Here is a 15,813-nt window from a genome sequence, read left to right on the forward strand (position 1 = left end):
TTTATTGCAGAGATGAGGTCTCGCTGCCCAGGCGGGTCTCGAATCCGTGGGCTCAGGCAATCCACTCACCTCAGCCTCTCAAAGGCGCGGGATTACAGGCTGAGCCACCAAGCCCGGCTCACTGAAGTTTTTAATTATGAAAAGTTTTAAAAACTAAAGTCAGCCAGGCTCAGTGGCTCAAACTGTAATCTCAGCACTTTGGGAAGCTGAGGCAAGCTGATTGCCTGAGCCTGTGGGTTTGAGACCAGCTGGGACAACTTGGTGAGACTTCATCTCTGCAATAAGTCAAAAATTAGCTGGGCATGGCAGCGCGCACCTGTATTTCCAGCTACTTGGAAGGCTGAGGCAGAAGGATAGCCTGAGCCCAGCAGGTCAACGCTGGGATGGTCATGAGTGTGCCATGGCACTCCAGCCTGGGCGACAGAGTGAGACTCCAACTCTAAAAAAACAACAAAAAAACCTAAAGTCTAGACCATTTTTCATATACAACAAAACCAGCATTCATCAACTGTAAGAGTATTATGTATCACATAAGTAAATTACTCAACTTCCAGATAACTTAGGGTAGTGCTGGTGAGCACCCGGGTGAGGCTAGATGTGGAAGGGAAAGGGGAATCCCTTACCTTATGCTACTTTCTCTCCCATAGGAGAGTACACGAAAAGTGCAGAACAATATCTTTCACATGTGGCGATACTACAATTTTGCACGGATGAGAAAAATGGCTGACTTTTTCCTTCTCCAATCAAATTATAACTATGTGAACTGGTGGTCGACAGTCCAGAGCCTTGTTATTATTCTTTCTGGGATCCTGCAGCTGTATTTCTTAAAGCGTCTCTTCAATGCCCCAACAACTATAGACACAAAGAAGCCAAGATGCTAAGCCAGGGTGATGACAGCACATGGCTCTTTTCTTCTGGGGCAGAAGCTTAGTCAAAGCTTCTGTCAAATCACATTTGTAAGGATATGGGGGAAAAAATAAATCTCTCTTGTTAATGTTTTTAGTCTATTACACTCATCTACAGAGGCAAAAATGGCAACAAAATATTAACAATGTAAAAAGTTCTGAGACTGGCTATTTCTAAAGTAGGTATTAAATGGTATCATCAAAATACTGTTGATCATACAGCAGTCCCCGAACCTTAACGGAGTCTACTTAGTGGTTAAAGTAAAACCTTTGGCTGGGCACGGTGGCTCGTGTCTATAATCCCAGCACTTTGGCAGGCTGAGGTGAGAGGACTGCCTGAGCCCTCGGGTTCAAGACCAGCCTGGGCAACTTGGAAAGACCTCATCTGTACAAATCAAAAAATTAGCTGGGCATGGTGGCACATACCTGGTTTTAGCTACTTGGAAGGCTGAGGTGGAAGGATTGCCTGAGCCCAACAGGTTAAGGCTGCAGTGGCCGTGAGTGTGCCACTGCACTCCAAACTGGCTGACAGAGTGAGACTCAAACTCAAACTCAAAAAAAAAAAAACCTCAGAAGGGAGAAGAGTTGAAAAGATAGGCCCAAATCAAGCTCACTTGCATATAAAAGCAGGAGTTGGTAGAGTGCCTTTTTGCAGTTGAGAATGTTTTATTTTTAGAGCTGTCACCTTTGGAATTTTTTTCTTTTTGAGTCATACTCTCACTCTGTCACCCAGGCTGGAGTGCAGTGGCATGCTCATGGCCACCGCAGCCTCAACGTGCTGGGCTCAGGTGATCCTACCACCTCAGCCTTCCAAGTAGCTGTAACCACAGGCATGTGCTACCACACTCAGCCAATTTTTTTATTTATTGTAGAGACGAGGTCTTGCCATGTTGTCCAGGTTGGTCTCAAGCCCCTGAGTTCAGGCAATCTTCTCACCTCAGTCTCCCAAAGTGTTGGGATTACAGGCGTGAGCCATTGCACCTGGCCTGCCTTTAGAATTTAAAACAAGCAGTATATTTATCTAAAAAGTTGTTTCATTTTATAATATAGTCTTTAAAATTCTTGTCTATAAAATATTATTAGTTTTAAAAAGTATTTTAAAAGGCCAGCTGTAGTGGCTCAAGCCTGTAATCCCAGTACTTTGGGAGGCCAAGGCGAGAGGACTGCCTGAGACCAGGGGTTCATAACCAGCCTAGGCAACGTGGAGAGACCTTTTCTCTACAATATATCAAAAAATTAGCTGGGCATGGTGACTTGAGCCTGGTAGTTCCAGCTGCTTGGAAGGCTGGGGCGGAAGGATCACCTGAGCCCACAGGTTGAGGGTTCAGTGGCCGTGAGCACGCCATTATACTCCAGTCTGGGTGACAGAGTGAGACTCCACTTAAAAAAAAAAAGTATTCTAGTAATCCAAAAATAACTTTGGGAGGCATGGAGAAGGATGAAGGAGCTGAATTTTTATTTCAGGGTCTGTGATTAGTTCTTTTAGTCCAATCCAGGCAAATTAGGAAAAGGTCATAAGAGAAACTGTATGAAATCACAGCAATGAAAAAAACATATCAGCATGGGATCATCACATCCAGGAAAAAGAAAAACTGAGAAAACAGCTTGTTAAAAAAAAAAGATAATATAATTAAATCCCACTCATAAGAACCTACACTTAGTAATAGAAACACATATACAATATAAAAATAACTCTTATCATTTATTTAATACATATAATTTCCCAGGCACTGTGCTGAATGCTTTATAATCGTGATTTCTAATTCTAAAAACCATTCTTAGGTAGACGGTTAAAGCTGTTTTTAAAGTCTTGCATTTTTTCTAAACAGAAGAAAATGAAACTTATTAAAGTTGAATGACTCATCCATGGCTGGTAGGTGGCAGAACTGGGGTTTGGACCTAAGTTTTTCTCTCCTTTTTTTTTTTTTTTGATGTGGAGTCTCACTCTGTTGCCCAGGCTGGAGTACAGTGGCACACTCATGGCCGGCCACCCCAGCATCAACCTGCTGGGCTTAAGGCTATCCTTCCGCCTCAGTCTTCCAAGTAGCCGGAACTACAGGCATGTGCCACCACGCCTGGCTAATTTTTTTCTTAAAATTTATCTTAGAGACAAGGTCTCGCCAAGTTGCCCAGGCTTGTCTCAAACCCGTGGGCTCAGGCAATCCACTCGCCTCAGCCTCCCAAAATGCTATGGCTAATTTAAAAAAAAAATTTATCTTAGAGACAAGGTCTCGCCAAGTTGCCCAGGCTGGTCTCAAACCCGTGGGCTCAGGCAATCCACTTGCCTGTCTCCCAAAGTGCTGGAATTACAGGCTAAGCCACTGAGCCTGGCTTTTTTATTTTTTTAAAAGCAGGATTTAATGAGAGGACAGAAAAGTACCCACAGTGGGAGGGAACCCAAGGGGGTTGTCCTGGACCCACCTTTTCCTTCCATACCACAACATTTACTGTATAGGAAATAAGTTGCTCTTAATTTGTAAAATCTCAGATATGGCCTACTATTCTGATATGGCAAGACCTATTTTTCATGATTTTAATAACAGAGAAAATCCACTGTGTGCTTATCATGAGCTTGGAAAACAAACTGTTATCACAGATAACAATAAGCTATTCTTGTCCTTAGTTCCAATGATATAAAACCTGTTACTCAGAACAAGAAGCCCTCTGATTCAAATATGAAACAATGTACTCTAGATACACATCAATAAAGATCTGAAACCCCATTTCTGTGTATGAATCCAGTCTGCATATGTCAGTGACAGAGTGACTATAAAACTAAAGAAACTGTTGAAGAGGTCGCAGTGTTGACAAAACTCAACATGATGGTTCTACACAAAGGAAACAAAGTTCGGTCCTTCCACACAACCTGAGTCCTTGCAATGACTCTGTTTTAAGTCAGTGTCTCTTCATGTCGCACATATTCCCCAATGTCTGCTTGATGAAATACCACAATTGCCATGGGGTCTACTTTCCTGCAGTCTTGTGTAGATTTTGCTGCCACTCCAAAACCCTAAGATTCCAAAGAAGATACACAAGTCACTCAATGACAAAAAAAAAAAAAAAAAAAAAGCCAGGCGCAGTAGCTGGCACCTGTAATCTCAGCACTTTGGAAGGTGGAAGCGAGAGGATTGCCTGAGCCCAGGGGTTTGAAACTGGCTTGGGCAACTTGGCGAGACCTTTTTTCTATAATAAACCAAAATATTTGCCAGGTGTGGTGTGTGTGCCTGTAGTTCCAGTTACTTGGAAGACTGAGGGGGAAGGATTACCTGAGCCCAGCAGGTCGAGGCTATGGTGGCTGTAAGCATACCACTGCACTCACCTAGGTGACAGAGTGAGACTCCAACTTAAAACAAAACAAAACAAAAACCAAAGAGTTCTTGTTTTCGAGAAATGTAAAAGGTGCTGAGAATTTATAATCTCTCAAGTATACAGACTGAACATACATCCTCCTTGAATAAAATGGCATTTGATTTTTTTTTCCTTGAGTTGAGTCTCACTCTGTCATCCAGGTTGGAGGGCAGTGACACACTCAGGGCCACTGCAGCCTCAGCCCACTAGGCTCAGGTGATCCTTCCACATCAGCCTTGCAAGTAGTTGGAACAACAAGCATGTGCCACCACGCCTGCATTAATTTTTAAATTTTTATTGTAGAGATGAGGTCTCGCCAAGTTGCCCAGAATGGTCTTGAACCCCTGGACTCAGGCAATCTTCTTGTCTCCACCTCCCAAAGTGTCAGGATTACGGGCATAAGCCACTGCATCCAGCCAGTATTTGATTTTTCTAACAGCTACCATCTCTACTCACCAAAGGGATGTCTGCCATGGAGTACACCACTACTCCCTGGTACTGAGAAGTATTTTCAGTGATTCGACCCAGACCAGATTTCAATACATGGTTCCCATACAGGAAGGACTGCTCTGCTCCAGGCTTTATCCATACTTTATACTGTAAGAAAGAGAATTAAAATCCAGCAAAACCACTAAGTTATATCCTTGCAGATAAGCTCACTGCTGGCTATGTGATTAATTTCTTTTCTTTTTTTTTTTTTTGAGTTGGAGTCTCACTCTGTCGCCCAGACGAGTGCAGTGGCCGCTCCCGGCCACTGCAGCCTCGCCTGCTGGGCTCCAGCGATCCTTCCGCCTCAGCCTTCGAGTAGCCGGAATTACAGGTGCGCTACCACGCCTGGCTGATTTTTTTGATTTATAGTAGAGATGACGTCTCGCTGCCCAGGCGGGTCTCGAACCCGAGGGCTCAGGCAATCCACTCACCTCAGCCTCCCAAAGGCGCGGGATTACAGGCTGAGCCACCGAGCCCGGCTGTGATTAATTTCTTAAAAGGACTTTAAGGAAAAGAGAGAGGCACAGAGGCATGGTTCCCTCAAACAGTTCATTCCCTGAAAAGAACTGCCAGGAAGTTCTTTCCTCAACACTAAAAGCAAGTTCTCTTACGGACAGCTGAACAGTTCGTTTTCTGGACCCCATTATCCTCCTTCTGTCAGTCACTTATGTGCTTGTTGATTTTGAGCTGGGTCTGCATAGACTTTTCTTCTTTGCTGGAGATAACTACGACGAAGCAACCGCACGGCACTCCCACCCCGTACCCCTAACCATGCTCAAGCAGCAAGACCTCTGAACACCTGCACGTGTTGACACTGATCCAAGCACTTTCAGGAATTCCGTGGGAAAGAAGCTGCCCAAAATCTGCGTTCTGATGTGGCCCTCATCTTTGACTCCACAAACCTTGGCATAAGGTGCAAGGTAATCCAGAGCTGTGATGTGCAACCGAAATCTGTGGGTCTTAGTGAATTTTCCGAAGCAGGTCCCCAGCGACACCAACTTGTCCCCGGAGATATTGGCAGCCAGCTTCAGGATCTTCTCACTAAAGGGGTTTAAGGGGGAGAAAGGCTGCCCATGAGGGGGCTGGTGCTCCCCCGGGTCCATGCTGCCCGCTAGGCCCTGCCTCACCTAACGTAGTACACCCGGTCGTTGTGCAGCCGAAAACAGTAGGTGCCGTCGGGCCTGTCCACCAGCAGTTGAAGATTCTCCCCTATACTGGGGGCAAAAGGAGGGCTGGAGGCCGCGCCCGAACGAACCGGTCTCGGCACCGCGGCCGCGCCCCACCCCTCCCCACACACACTCTCTCCACCCCGCGCGCTCCTACTATTTCGCGATTTTCTCAAACATGACACGGGTCTCCTCTTCAGTCAAAGGCCTCATTTTCCCGCTGGGTTGGAACACCGAATCCTCGTGCCTCAGTATGCGGAAGCGGAAGTCGGCCTCCCGGGGCTCCCCGGCAACCCCAAAGCCTGCCTCTCTAGCCCCTTGCCATGCGTTCCTCACGCTAGCGCCCCATACCCTGGAGGACCGCCGGAGAGAGAAAGCCGGACGCATAGGAAACCATAGAGACCGGAAACGTGCGCCGCTTCTTCCTGTCTTAATTTCGGAGCCAGCGCCGTCGCTGGTCCGGAAGGGAAGTGACATTGCTGTTGGGAAGATGGCTACGGCTGCCACTCTGCCGTCCTCACCCGCGGCCTCGGCCACCGCGACTGCCACGGCAGCGGCTCTCGGGGAGGTGGAGGATGAAGGGCTCCTGGCGTCGCTATTCCGGGACCGCTTCCCCGAGGCCCAGTGGCGGGAGCGGCCCGACGTGGGCCGCTACCTCCGGGAGTTGAGCGGCTCGGGGCTGGAGCGGCTGCGGCGGGAGCCCGAGCGCCTGGCAGAGGAGCGAGCGCAGCTGCTGCAGCAGACGCGCGATCTGGCCTTCGCCAACTACAAGACCTTCATCCGCGGCGCCGAGTGCACCGAGCGCATCCACCGCCTCTTTGGCGACGTGGAGGCGTCCCTCGGCCGCTTGCTTGACCGCTTGCCCAGCTTCCAGCAGAGCTGCAGGTGCGGCGGGCCAGGCGCGAAGGGGCTTTTTAACTGTAATAGCTGCCATTTCCGATGATAGAAATAGCTAACACTTACATGGCGCTTGCCGTGTGTCAGCTCTCCGCTGAGCCCTTTATTAATGCACTCAAACCCTCACAACAGGCTTCGAGGTAGGTACTATTATTCCTGTTTTACGTATGAGGAAGTTGAGACGGAGATTCGTGACTTGCCCGGGGACACAGCTAGTAAGTTTCGAAGTCAAAACCGGAGCCTAGGAGCACATCCCTCCCTCGTAGAGCTGTTGTGAGCACTAAATAGAGAATCCGTGCAAAGCACTTATCAATGGGTCCAACATGGGTAACACTCTTTATATGTGTGAACATTTATGTAATTAGATATACAACAGCTCCGACTGGAGCTGCCTCAGAACGTTCATAGATCGGAAGCTGACAAGGTGGTCTTATTTGGGGTCATCAGAGGTTACCAAAAAGTCGCTCCTTCTTTAGCCTTATTCTGCCTTCCTAGATCCTCAGCCTATTATCCCTAGTTTTGCCTTGCAGCCTTTTTTGATTAGAGTTTAATTTTCTTTTGAGCCTTTGGACATTTGAGAACATCTTTTGTACCCTTCCATGCCCCAGAATAGCTAGGGGAGTTTATAAAGCAAGCCTCTGCAACTGTAGAGAAGCAAGGGAGAATGTAGACTGAGACAGGAACTGAAGCTGAACAAATTGGCATAGAAGATTACAACCTGAGGAAATATGGGGTAAGGTTGTGGCTTCTAAGCTAGTTAATGTGTTATTATGAAAATAATAATAGTTAACATTAAAGGAACATTTTATTCTGTGCTTATTTACTGTTTATTTATTCTGTTTATTTACTCTGACACATTTACTCTGTATCAGGTTTTGTGTTAAATGCTTTACACACATCTTATTTAATTCTCACACCCTTCTGAAGAGGGCCCTATATTACCAATGAGGAAACAGGTTCAGAAGGGCCAAGTGCCTTGCCACAGCGACAGCTAGTAAGTGGCAGATCTGGATTCAGGTCTGTCAGTGGTTTATTAGCTGTGTGTTTTTGGACAAGTTACTTAAACCTCTCTGGGATTAAAAGTTTCCTTAGGCCAGGCACAGTGGCTCAAGCCTGTAATCCCAGCACTTTGGGAGACCAAGGCAAGAGCCTGAGTCCAGGGGTTCAAGACCAGCCTGGGCAACTTGGTGAACCCTTGTCTCTACAATAAACCAAAAAATTAACTGGGCATGGTGGCATGTGCCTGTGGTTCCAGCTACTTGAAAGACTGAGGCAGAAGGATTACCTGAGCCCAGCAGGTTGAGGCTGTGGTGGCGGTGAGCATGCTACTGCACTCCAGCCTGGGCAACAGAGTGAGACTGCAACTCAAAAACAACAAGTTTCCTCAAATGAAATGTTATTTACCTCATAGACGTGGTGTATTAAATCAGATAGATCATCTAGCCCAGTGCCCAGTCATAGTAAGTGCTTGGTAACTCTAGCTAAGATTTGGGTGCAGAGCAGTGAGGGACCAACGTTCTCCTGCTTGTTATTAGGAACTTTGTGAAGGAAGCCGAGGAAAGCAGCTCCCACCGCCGGATGAACACCCTGACTCTAAATCGGCACACAGAAATCCTGGAAATCCTGGAGATTCCTCAGCTAATGGATACCTGTGTCCGGAATAGTTACTGTGAAGAGGCCCTGGAGCTTGCTGCCTATGTACGCCGACTGGAAAGGAAATATTCTTCCATCCCTGTTATCCAGGTAGCCAGCTTGTCCGGAGACAAACTGATGTTCTTGTAATCATTTATTCTGTGGTCAGGACTGAATCATTAGGGAGAAAGCCTTGCATGTTTCACATCAGTTTCTGCCAGCCAGGCTGGCCTGAACATACAACATTCATTCATTTATTCAAAGATACATGCTAATCATGTACTGAGCACTGCTCTAGGTGCTAGGGATACAATGTGAACAAAGCAGACAAGGCCTTGACTTTCTTTTTTTTTTTTTGAGTTGGAGTCTCACTCCATCGCCCAGACTGGAGTGCAGTGGCCGCTCCCGGCCACCGCAGCCTCAACCTGCTGGGCTCCGGCGATCCTTCCGCCTCAGCCTTCCGAGTAGCCGGAATTACAGGCATGCGCTACCACGCCCGGCTGATTTTTTGATTTATTGTAGAGATGAGGTCTCGCTGCCCAGGCGGGTCTCGAACCCGTGGGCTCAGGCAATCCACTCACCTCAGCCTCCCAAAGGCGCGGGATTACAGGCTGAGCCACTGAGCCTGGCTGCCCCTGGCTTTCTTTAAGTTCATATGCCAGTGGGAAGCTAGATAATTGCCAAGAAAACAAATAATGTGGTCCTTTCAGATATTGGTAGGTGTCTGAAAAAAATAAACCAGGGACCGCCATAGAGGGAGACTAGAGTAGATTTGTTTAGGTAGAGTGGTCAGGAAAGGCCTTTCTGGAGAGGTAACATTCAAGCTAAGACCTAAATGATGAGAAGGAGCCAGTCATGCAAAGATCTGGGGAGAGAGCAGACCAGAAAGTAGGAACAAGAAGTACAGAGGGCTGAAATGGGAAGAAGTTGGAGTGTTTGTGTCTGGGTTATAGTGAGCAACAGGGGAACCAGGTGAAGCTAGAAAGCCAGGCAGGGCCTGTAGGCCCTGGTGCGTCATTACAACTGTGTTGATTGTAGTGGGAAGTCATTGGAGGGCTTTAAGCATTCTAAGCAAGGGAGTTACCCAACCAGATCTTTGCTGGTGAACCTGCAGGCATCAGCTTTAGGAAATCATACTTCAGGAAAGCAATGGGAATGTTGTTCTGCAATATTCAGGGATAGTGGAGTGGGCTCTGGAGAGTGTCTTTCCCATGTGGTGACTCACTCCCTGTATTGTCAGGGCATTGTGAATGAAGTGCGCCAGTCCATGCAGTTGATGCTGAGTCAGATGATCCAGCAACTGAGGACCAACATCCAGCTCCCTGCCTGCCTCCGTGTCATTGGCTACCTGCGGCGCATGGATGTCTTCACCGAGGCTGAGCTGAGAGTGAAGTTTCTTCAGGCCCGAGATGCTTGGCTCCGTTCCATCCTCACTGCCATCCCTAATGATGATCCCTATTTCCACATCACAAAAACCATTGAGGCCTGCCGTGTCCATCTCTTTGATATCATCACCCAGTACCGTGCCATCTTCTCAGATGAGGACCCACTGCTGCCCCCTGCCATGGGTGAGCACACCGTGACTGAGAGTGCCATTTTCCATGGCTGGGTACTGCAGAAAGTCTCCCAGTTCCTGCAGGTGCTGGAGACTGACCTTTACCGGGGGATAGGCAGCCGCCTGGACTCTCTGCTGGGCCAGTGCATGTACTTCGGGCTGTCCTTCAGTAGGGTAGGGGCTGATTTCCGGGGCCAGTTGGCTCCTGTTTTCCAGCGAGTGGCTATCAGCACTTTCCAGAAAGCAGTTCAGGAAGCGGTAGAGAAATTCCAAGATGAAATGAACTCCTACACCCTCATCTCGGCTCCAGCCATCCTGGGCAGCAGTAGCATGCCTGCTGCTGTGCCAGCCACCCAGCCGGGGACGCTGCAGCCACCTATGGTGCTCTTAGACTTCCCACCCCTGGCTTGCTTCCTCAACAGTATTCTAGTTGCCTTCAATGATCTGCGACTGTGCTGCCCTGTGGCCCTGGCACAGGACGTGACTGGGGTCTTGGAAGATGCCCTTACCAAGGTGAGTGCCTTCCTTGGTAATGGGTGGCCAGACTTTTGTGATAAACCAGGCTGTATGACAGTGGTTCCTGCCGACTTGGAGAGGGTTAGTGTGGTTTTAGAGATTTTTCTGGCTGACAAGCTCTGGTTAGACCTCTCCTCATGGGATCTAGAACAATCCATGAAGTGGCTTGCCTGTAGCAATGATTCAGTGATGTATTAGTTTTCTGTTGTGGCATAACAAACTCCCACAAACTTAGTAGCTTAAAACACATTTATTATCTCAGTTTCTGTGGGTCAGGAGTCCAGGCACAGCCCAACGGGGGTCCTCTGCTCAGGGCCTTGTAGGGGTACAGTCAAAGCTGGGCTGCAGTCTCATCTGGAGGTTGGGGTTCCATTTCAGACCCATTCAGGGTGGCAGGTTTCAGTTCCTTGCAGTTGCAGAAATGAGGCTCTCAGCTTCTAGAGGCTGTCCCTCTTCATAGGCGACTCACATCATGGCTGTTTGCTTCCTCAAGGCCAGCATTTCTCTAGCTTGAGTCTCTTTTAGGTATCCTCTTTTAAAAGATTCATTTGATTAAGCTAGAGCCACCTTTTTGGTTAATTCAAAGGCAACTGATTAGGGACTTTAATTACATCTGTAAAATCCATCACCTTTGCCATATTATATTGTAGTTAGAAGCAAGTCTTAGATTCTGTCTTTATTCAAGGAGATGGGATTGCACAAAAAAGTGGATCCTGGGGGCAGGAATCATGAGAATCATTTTAGAATTTTGCCTAACACAAGTAATAATAGTAATAATAATAATATCCTAGTATGGGCCGGGCACAGTGGCTCACGCCTGTAATCTTAGCACTCTGGGAGGCCGAGGTGAGAGGATTGCCTGAGCCCATGGATTTGAGACCAGCCCAGGCAACTTGGCAAGACTTCATCTCTACAACAAATCAAAAATTAGCCAGGTGTGGTGGCATGTGCCTGTAGTTCCAGCTACTTGGAAGGCTGAGGCAGAAGGATCACCTGAGCCTAGCAGGTTGAAGCTGTGGTAGCCGTGAATGTGCCACTGCACTCCAGCCTGGACGACAGAGTGAGACTCCAACTGAAAAAAAATTTAAAATAAATAAAAGTAATATCCTAGCATGGTGCACAGTTTTGACACATTTAAATCTATAGATATTGGGATGTTTCTTACAGTTAATGGTACCCTATACTGTAATTGCTTACAGCTCAATGGCAGTTGTGACTTACATAAAATCTTTCTGTTCGTGTTCTCTTGTAGTAGCAAGAAAGCATGAGCATTGGCCAGGCTTGGTGGCTCAGTCTGTAATCCTAGCACTTTGGGAGGCCGAGGTGAGTGATTGCCTGAGCCCGCGGGTTCGAGACCCACCCGGGCAACTTGGCAAGACCTCAACTCTACAGTAAATCAAAAATTAGCTGGGTGTGGTAGCGCGCACCTGTAGTTCCAACTACTTAGAAGGCTGAGGCGGAAGGATCTCCAGAGCCCAGCAGGTTGAGACTGCAGTGGCTGGGAGTGTGCCATTGCACTTGAGTCTGGGCAACAGAGTAAGACTCCAACTCAAAAAAAAAAAAGAAAGCATGACCATTGAAGTTTTTTAGGGTCAATGAGATTTAGTAATCTCATTGTAGTCATAGTAATCAAACATTTATTTATTTTCAAGTCAGAATATCATTGTAACCCAGGCTGGAGGGTAGTGGCATGCTCACTGCTACCACAGCCTCAACCTGCTGGGCTCAGGTGATCCTTCTACCTCAGCATCCCAAGTAGTTGGGATTACAGATACATGCCACCATGTCCAGCTACTTTTTTTTTTTTCACTTTTTCTAGAGACAAGGTTTCGCTATGTTGACCAGGCTGGTCTTGAACTCCTGGGCTCAAGCAATCTGCCCACTTCAGCCTCCCAAAGTGCTGGGATTACAGGCGTGAGCCACCATACCTGGCCTGTGTTCTTATACAATTTTCTAGTAGTTATAGTTTTCTGGGGTCTCAAAGGTCTTACTTAGTAGAAAGCTTTTATAGGCCGGGTTGGGTGGTACAGCCTGTAATCCCAGTACCTTGAGAGGCCGAGGCAAACAGATTGCCTGAGCCCGCGGGTTCGAGACCCACCTGGGCAACTTGGTGAGACCGCATCTCTACAATAAATCAAAAATTAACCAGGCATGGTAGCACGCGCCTATAGTTTCAGCTACTTGGAAGGCTGAGGTGGAAGGATCGCAGGAGTCCAGTAGGTCGAGGCTGCGGTGGCCAGGAGCATGCCATTGCACTCCAGTCTGGGCGACAGAGTGAGACTTCAACTCAAAAAAAAAAAGGAAACGTTTTATAGTTTTGCTTCATTTTCATGGATCCAACATAATTCTGGTCCATCCCCTACAGGAGTCTAGAACCATGTATTTGGCCGAATGCTGTGGCTCACACCTGTAATCCTAGCACTTTGGGAGGCCAAGGCAGGAGGATTGCTTGAGCCCAGGAGTTTTAAATTAGCTCATGCAACATAGCAAGAGCTGTCTCCACAAAACAAAATAAAAAACCATACATTCTCTATATAATTTTTGTCTTTTTTGAGTCAGAGTCTCTGTCACCCAGGCTGGAGTGCAGTGGCATGCTCATGGCCACTGCAATCTCTACCTGCTGGGCTCAAGTGATCCCTTCAGCCTCTGCCTTCCAAATAGCTAGAACCACAGGCATGTGCCACCTTGCCCAGCTAATTTTTAAAAATTTGTTGTAGAGATAGGGGTCTGGCCATGTTGCTCAGGCTAGTCTCGAACACCTGAGCTCTTGCCTCTGCCTCCCAAAGTGCTGGGATTACAGGCATGAGCCACTGCGCCTGGCTTCTCTGTATGATTTAATGACACTCCCGCACTAGAACTGGAAACTATACCAGTAGAGAAGCAAATTGAGTCAGAACTACATCAGTAAAGTGGCAGAATTGTGAAGACTGACCACGATTCTGAGTTTAAATAAGATACCAATGTAAGGCTGGGCGCGGTGGCTCATGCCTATAATCCTAGCACTTTGGGAGGCGGAAGTGAGAGGATTGCTTGAGCCCATGGGTTCGAGACCAGCCTGGGCAAAATGGAAGGATCACCTGAGCCCAGCAGTGTGAGGCTGTGGTGGCCATAAGCATGCCACTGCACTCCAGTCTGGGTGACAGAGACTCCACTCAAAAAAAAAGCTGGGCTCGGTGGCTCAGCCTGTAATCCCATGTTTTGGGAGGCTGAGGTGAGTGGATTGCCTGAGCCTGCGGGTTCGAGACTCACCTGGGCAACTTGGTGAGACCTCATCTCTACAATAAATCAAAAAATCAGCCGGGCGTGGTAGCGCATGCCTGTAATTCCGGCTGCTCGGAAGGCTGAGGCGGAAGGATCGCCAGAGCCCAGCAGGTCGAGGCTGCAGTGGCCTGGAGCGGCCATGGCACTCCAGTCTGGGCGACAGAGTAAGACTCCAACTCAAAAAAAAAAAAAATAAGATACCAATATAATATACTGTTTGAAATTACTTTATTCATGGAAATTTGAGGGCTGCATGTTTTTGCTTAGTTTCACATACTGCCAGTGGTGATGGACTGCCCAGTGATTGACAGCACCCTTGTCTTTTAGGTAACCAAAATAATCTTGGCCTTCCATCGGGCTGAAGAGGCTGCTTTGAGCAGTGAGGAGCAAGAGCTCTTCATTCAGTATTGCACTGTCTTCCTGGAGGATCTTGTTCCTTATCTAAATCGCTGTCTCCAAGTCCTTTTTCCACCAGCTCAGATAGCACAGACTTTAGGTAAGAGAAAAAAAAGGATTTTTAAAAATTGCTTTCACATACTAAATAGTTCGCCCATTTTTATAAACCAGTGTTTCTTAGTACATGTAAAGAAGTTTGCAACCATTAGCACCATTCTTTTAGAGCATTTCGGTCACTCCAAAAAAGATTCCTCGTGCCCACTTGTAGTAATTCCTTGATAGCATCTTTATCCCTAGCACTCTTTCTGTTGCTATAGATTGCCTTTTCTGGGCATTTTATATAAATGGAATCATCCAATATGTGGTCATATCTGACTAAACGGAAGAAGCCAGTCACAAAAGAATCACATATAATATGATTCCATTTATTTGAAATGTCCAGAGAAGGATTTTTTAAATATTTTTTTTGCAGCCAGGTGTGGTGGCTCACACCTGAAGTTCCAGCAGTTTGGGAGGCAGAGGTGAGAGGATTGCCTGAGCATAGAGGATTGAGACCAGCCTGGGCAGCATGGCGAGACCTTGTCTCTACAAACTAAATCATAAAAATTAGCTGGGTGTGGTGGCGCAAGCCTGTAGTTCCAGCTACTTGGAAGGCTGAGGCAGAAGGATCGCCTGAGCCCAGCAGGCAGAGGCTTCAGTAGCCATGAGCGTGCCACTCCACTCAAGCCTGGGCAACAAAGTGAGACTCTGACTCAAAAATATATATATTTTTTATTTTCCAATTTGCTTTCACTTCCCTTTTCCCCCTTGTGATGGGAGAGAGGGTTTGGGGAGCCACAGCTTCCCAAAGGGCAGTAGGTCAGTGATCACACTTGCTAAGAGCGGCTGCTCTCCACTGTGGCCCGGCTTTTCCCTTGGGCCTGTCACAAGGAAGCCCGTGCTCACCCGGTTGTCTCAGCTCTTGCTCCATCCCCCCTACACTGTGCTGCTCCAGATTACTTTCCAGTCTCCCTTTACAGCGTAGCTTCCTGTCCCATATTGAATTGTGGAAATTATTTCTGTTCTTTTTTCTAAAAGTTTATTTATGTGACTTCTATATTGAATTTTACTAATAAGTTTTTCCTGTTTTGCCTTTCCTGTCCTCTGGGTCAGGCATTCCACCCACTCAGCTCTCCAAGTATGGAAATCTTGGGCATGTGGACGTCAGCCTCATTCAGGAGCCGCTCGCCTTTATCCTGCCAAGGAGAGAGCCGGTCTTCTCTCTGGATGAGAAGGAGCTAGCGCCCGAGCTGCCAGCGCTTCCAGCCGAGGAGCCAAGCCCAGAGCCTGTCACTCCAGCTTGCCCTGAGGGTGGACCAGAGGAGGTGGAGTCGGCGCCGCTGCTGCAGGGGGAGCCGCCGAGCGAGGGGCCTTAGCCCGTGTTCCCTGCGGGCAGAACAGGGTGTGAGCAGCGTCTGCGGGAAGGAGAGGTGCGGGTGCTGCGGCCGAGGCGGGCTCCGGAAGGCTGCGAAGGTGTTCATGGGAGGAAAGAGAAAGGGAGGCGCTCCCGGGTTACTCTTGTGCTTGGGTGGAGCGAAACAATAAAGCTGACCGTCGCACTCGCCGCCCGGAAAGCGCGTGCGAACTACGCTTCCCGGCGTCCCCTGCG

At 47.9% G+C, this 15,813-nt stretch overlaps 3 protein-coding genes across 4 annotated transcripts in view; 2 read left to right on the forward strand and 1 right to left on the reverse strand.

The window, feature by feature from the left end:
- The window catches only part of TMED6 (transmembrane p24 trafficking protein 6), a 9,942-nt gene extending 8,888 nt beyond the window's left edge, over positions 1–1,054 (forward strand). Inside the window, exon 4 of the mRNA XM_008070032.1 lies at positions 648–1,054. Within this exon, the coding sequence (XP_008068223.1) occupies positions 648–881 (234 nt within the window). The 3' untranslated portion in view covers positions 882–1,054. The remainder of the gene's footprint in view (positions 1–647) is intronic.
- A 2,189-nt stretch (positions 1,055–3,243) lies between these two features.
- On the reverse strand, positions 3,244–6,523 carry NIP7 (NIP7, nucleolar pre-rRNA processing protein). 2 transcript variants are annotated; one of them, XM_008070034.2, is made up of 5 exons: positions 6,066–6,523; positions 5,870–5,956; positions 5,645–5,783; positions 4,710–4,850; positions 3,574–3,915 (listed from the first exon to the last, which is right to left on the reverse strand). In XM_008070034.2, the coding sequence occupies exons 1-5, from the start codon at positions 6,383–6,385 to the stop codon at positions 3,796–3,798; spliced, it is 807 nt and encodes a 268-aa protein (XP_008068225.2). In that variant the 5' UTR covers positions 6,386–6,523; the 3' UTR covers positions 3,574–3,795. The 2 variants fall into 2 exon arrangements, with proteins under 2 accessions (XP_021574241.1, XP_008068225.2); XM_021718566.1 differs by lacking the exon at positions 4,710–4,850 and having other exon boundaries at positions 3,244–3,915; positions 6,066–6,385.
- Positions 6,174–15,769, forward strand: COG8 (component of oligomeric golgi complex 8). Its single transcript, XM_008070035.2, has 5 exons — positions 6,174–6,793; positions 8,341–8,548; positions 9,678–10,505; positions 14,097–14,265; positions 15,318–15,769. Exons 1-5 carry the CDS (start codon positions 6,399–6,401, stop codon positions 15,578–15,580), a joined length of 1,863 nt encoding a protein of 620 aa, XP_008068226.1. The 5' UTR covers positions 6,174–6,398; the 3' UTR covers positions 15,581–15,769.
- The last annotated feature ends 44 nt before the right edge of the window (positions 15,770–15,813 follow it).

This window comes from Carlito syrichta, unplaced genomic scaffold (assembly GCF_000164805.1).
Source record: "Carlito syrichta isolate Samal-C Ts95f unplaced genomic scaffold, Tarsius_syrichta-2.0.1 Scaffold312739, whole genome shotgun sequence".
Taxonomy (NCBI): domain Eukaryota; kingdom Metazoa; phylum Chordata; class Mammalia; order Primates; family Tarsiidae; genus Carlito; species Carlito syrichta.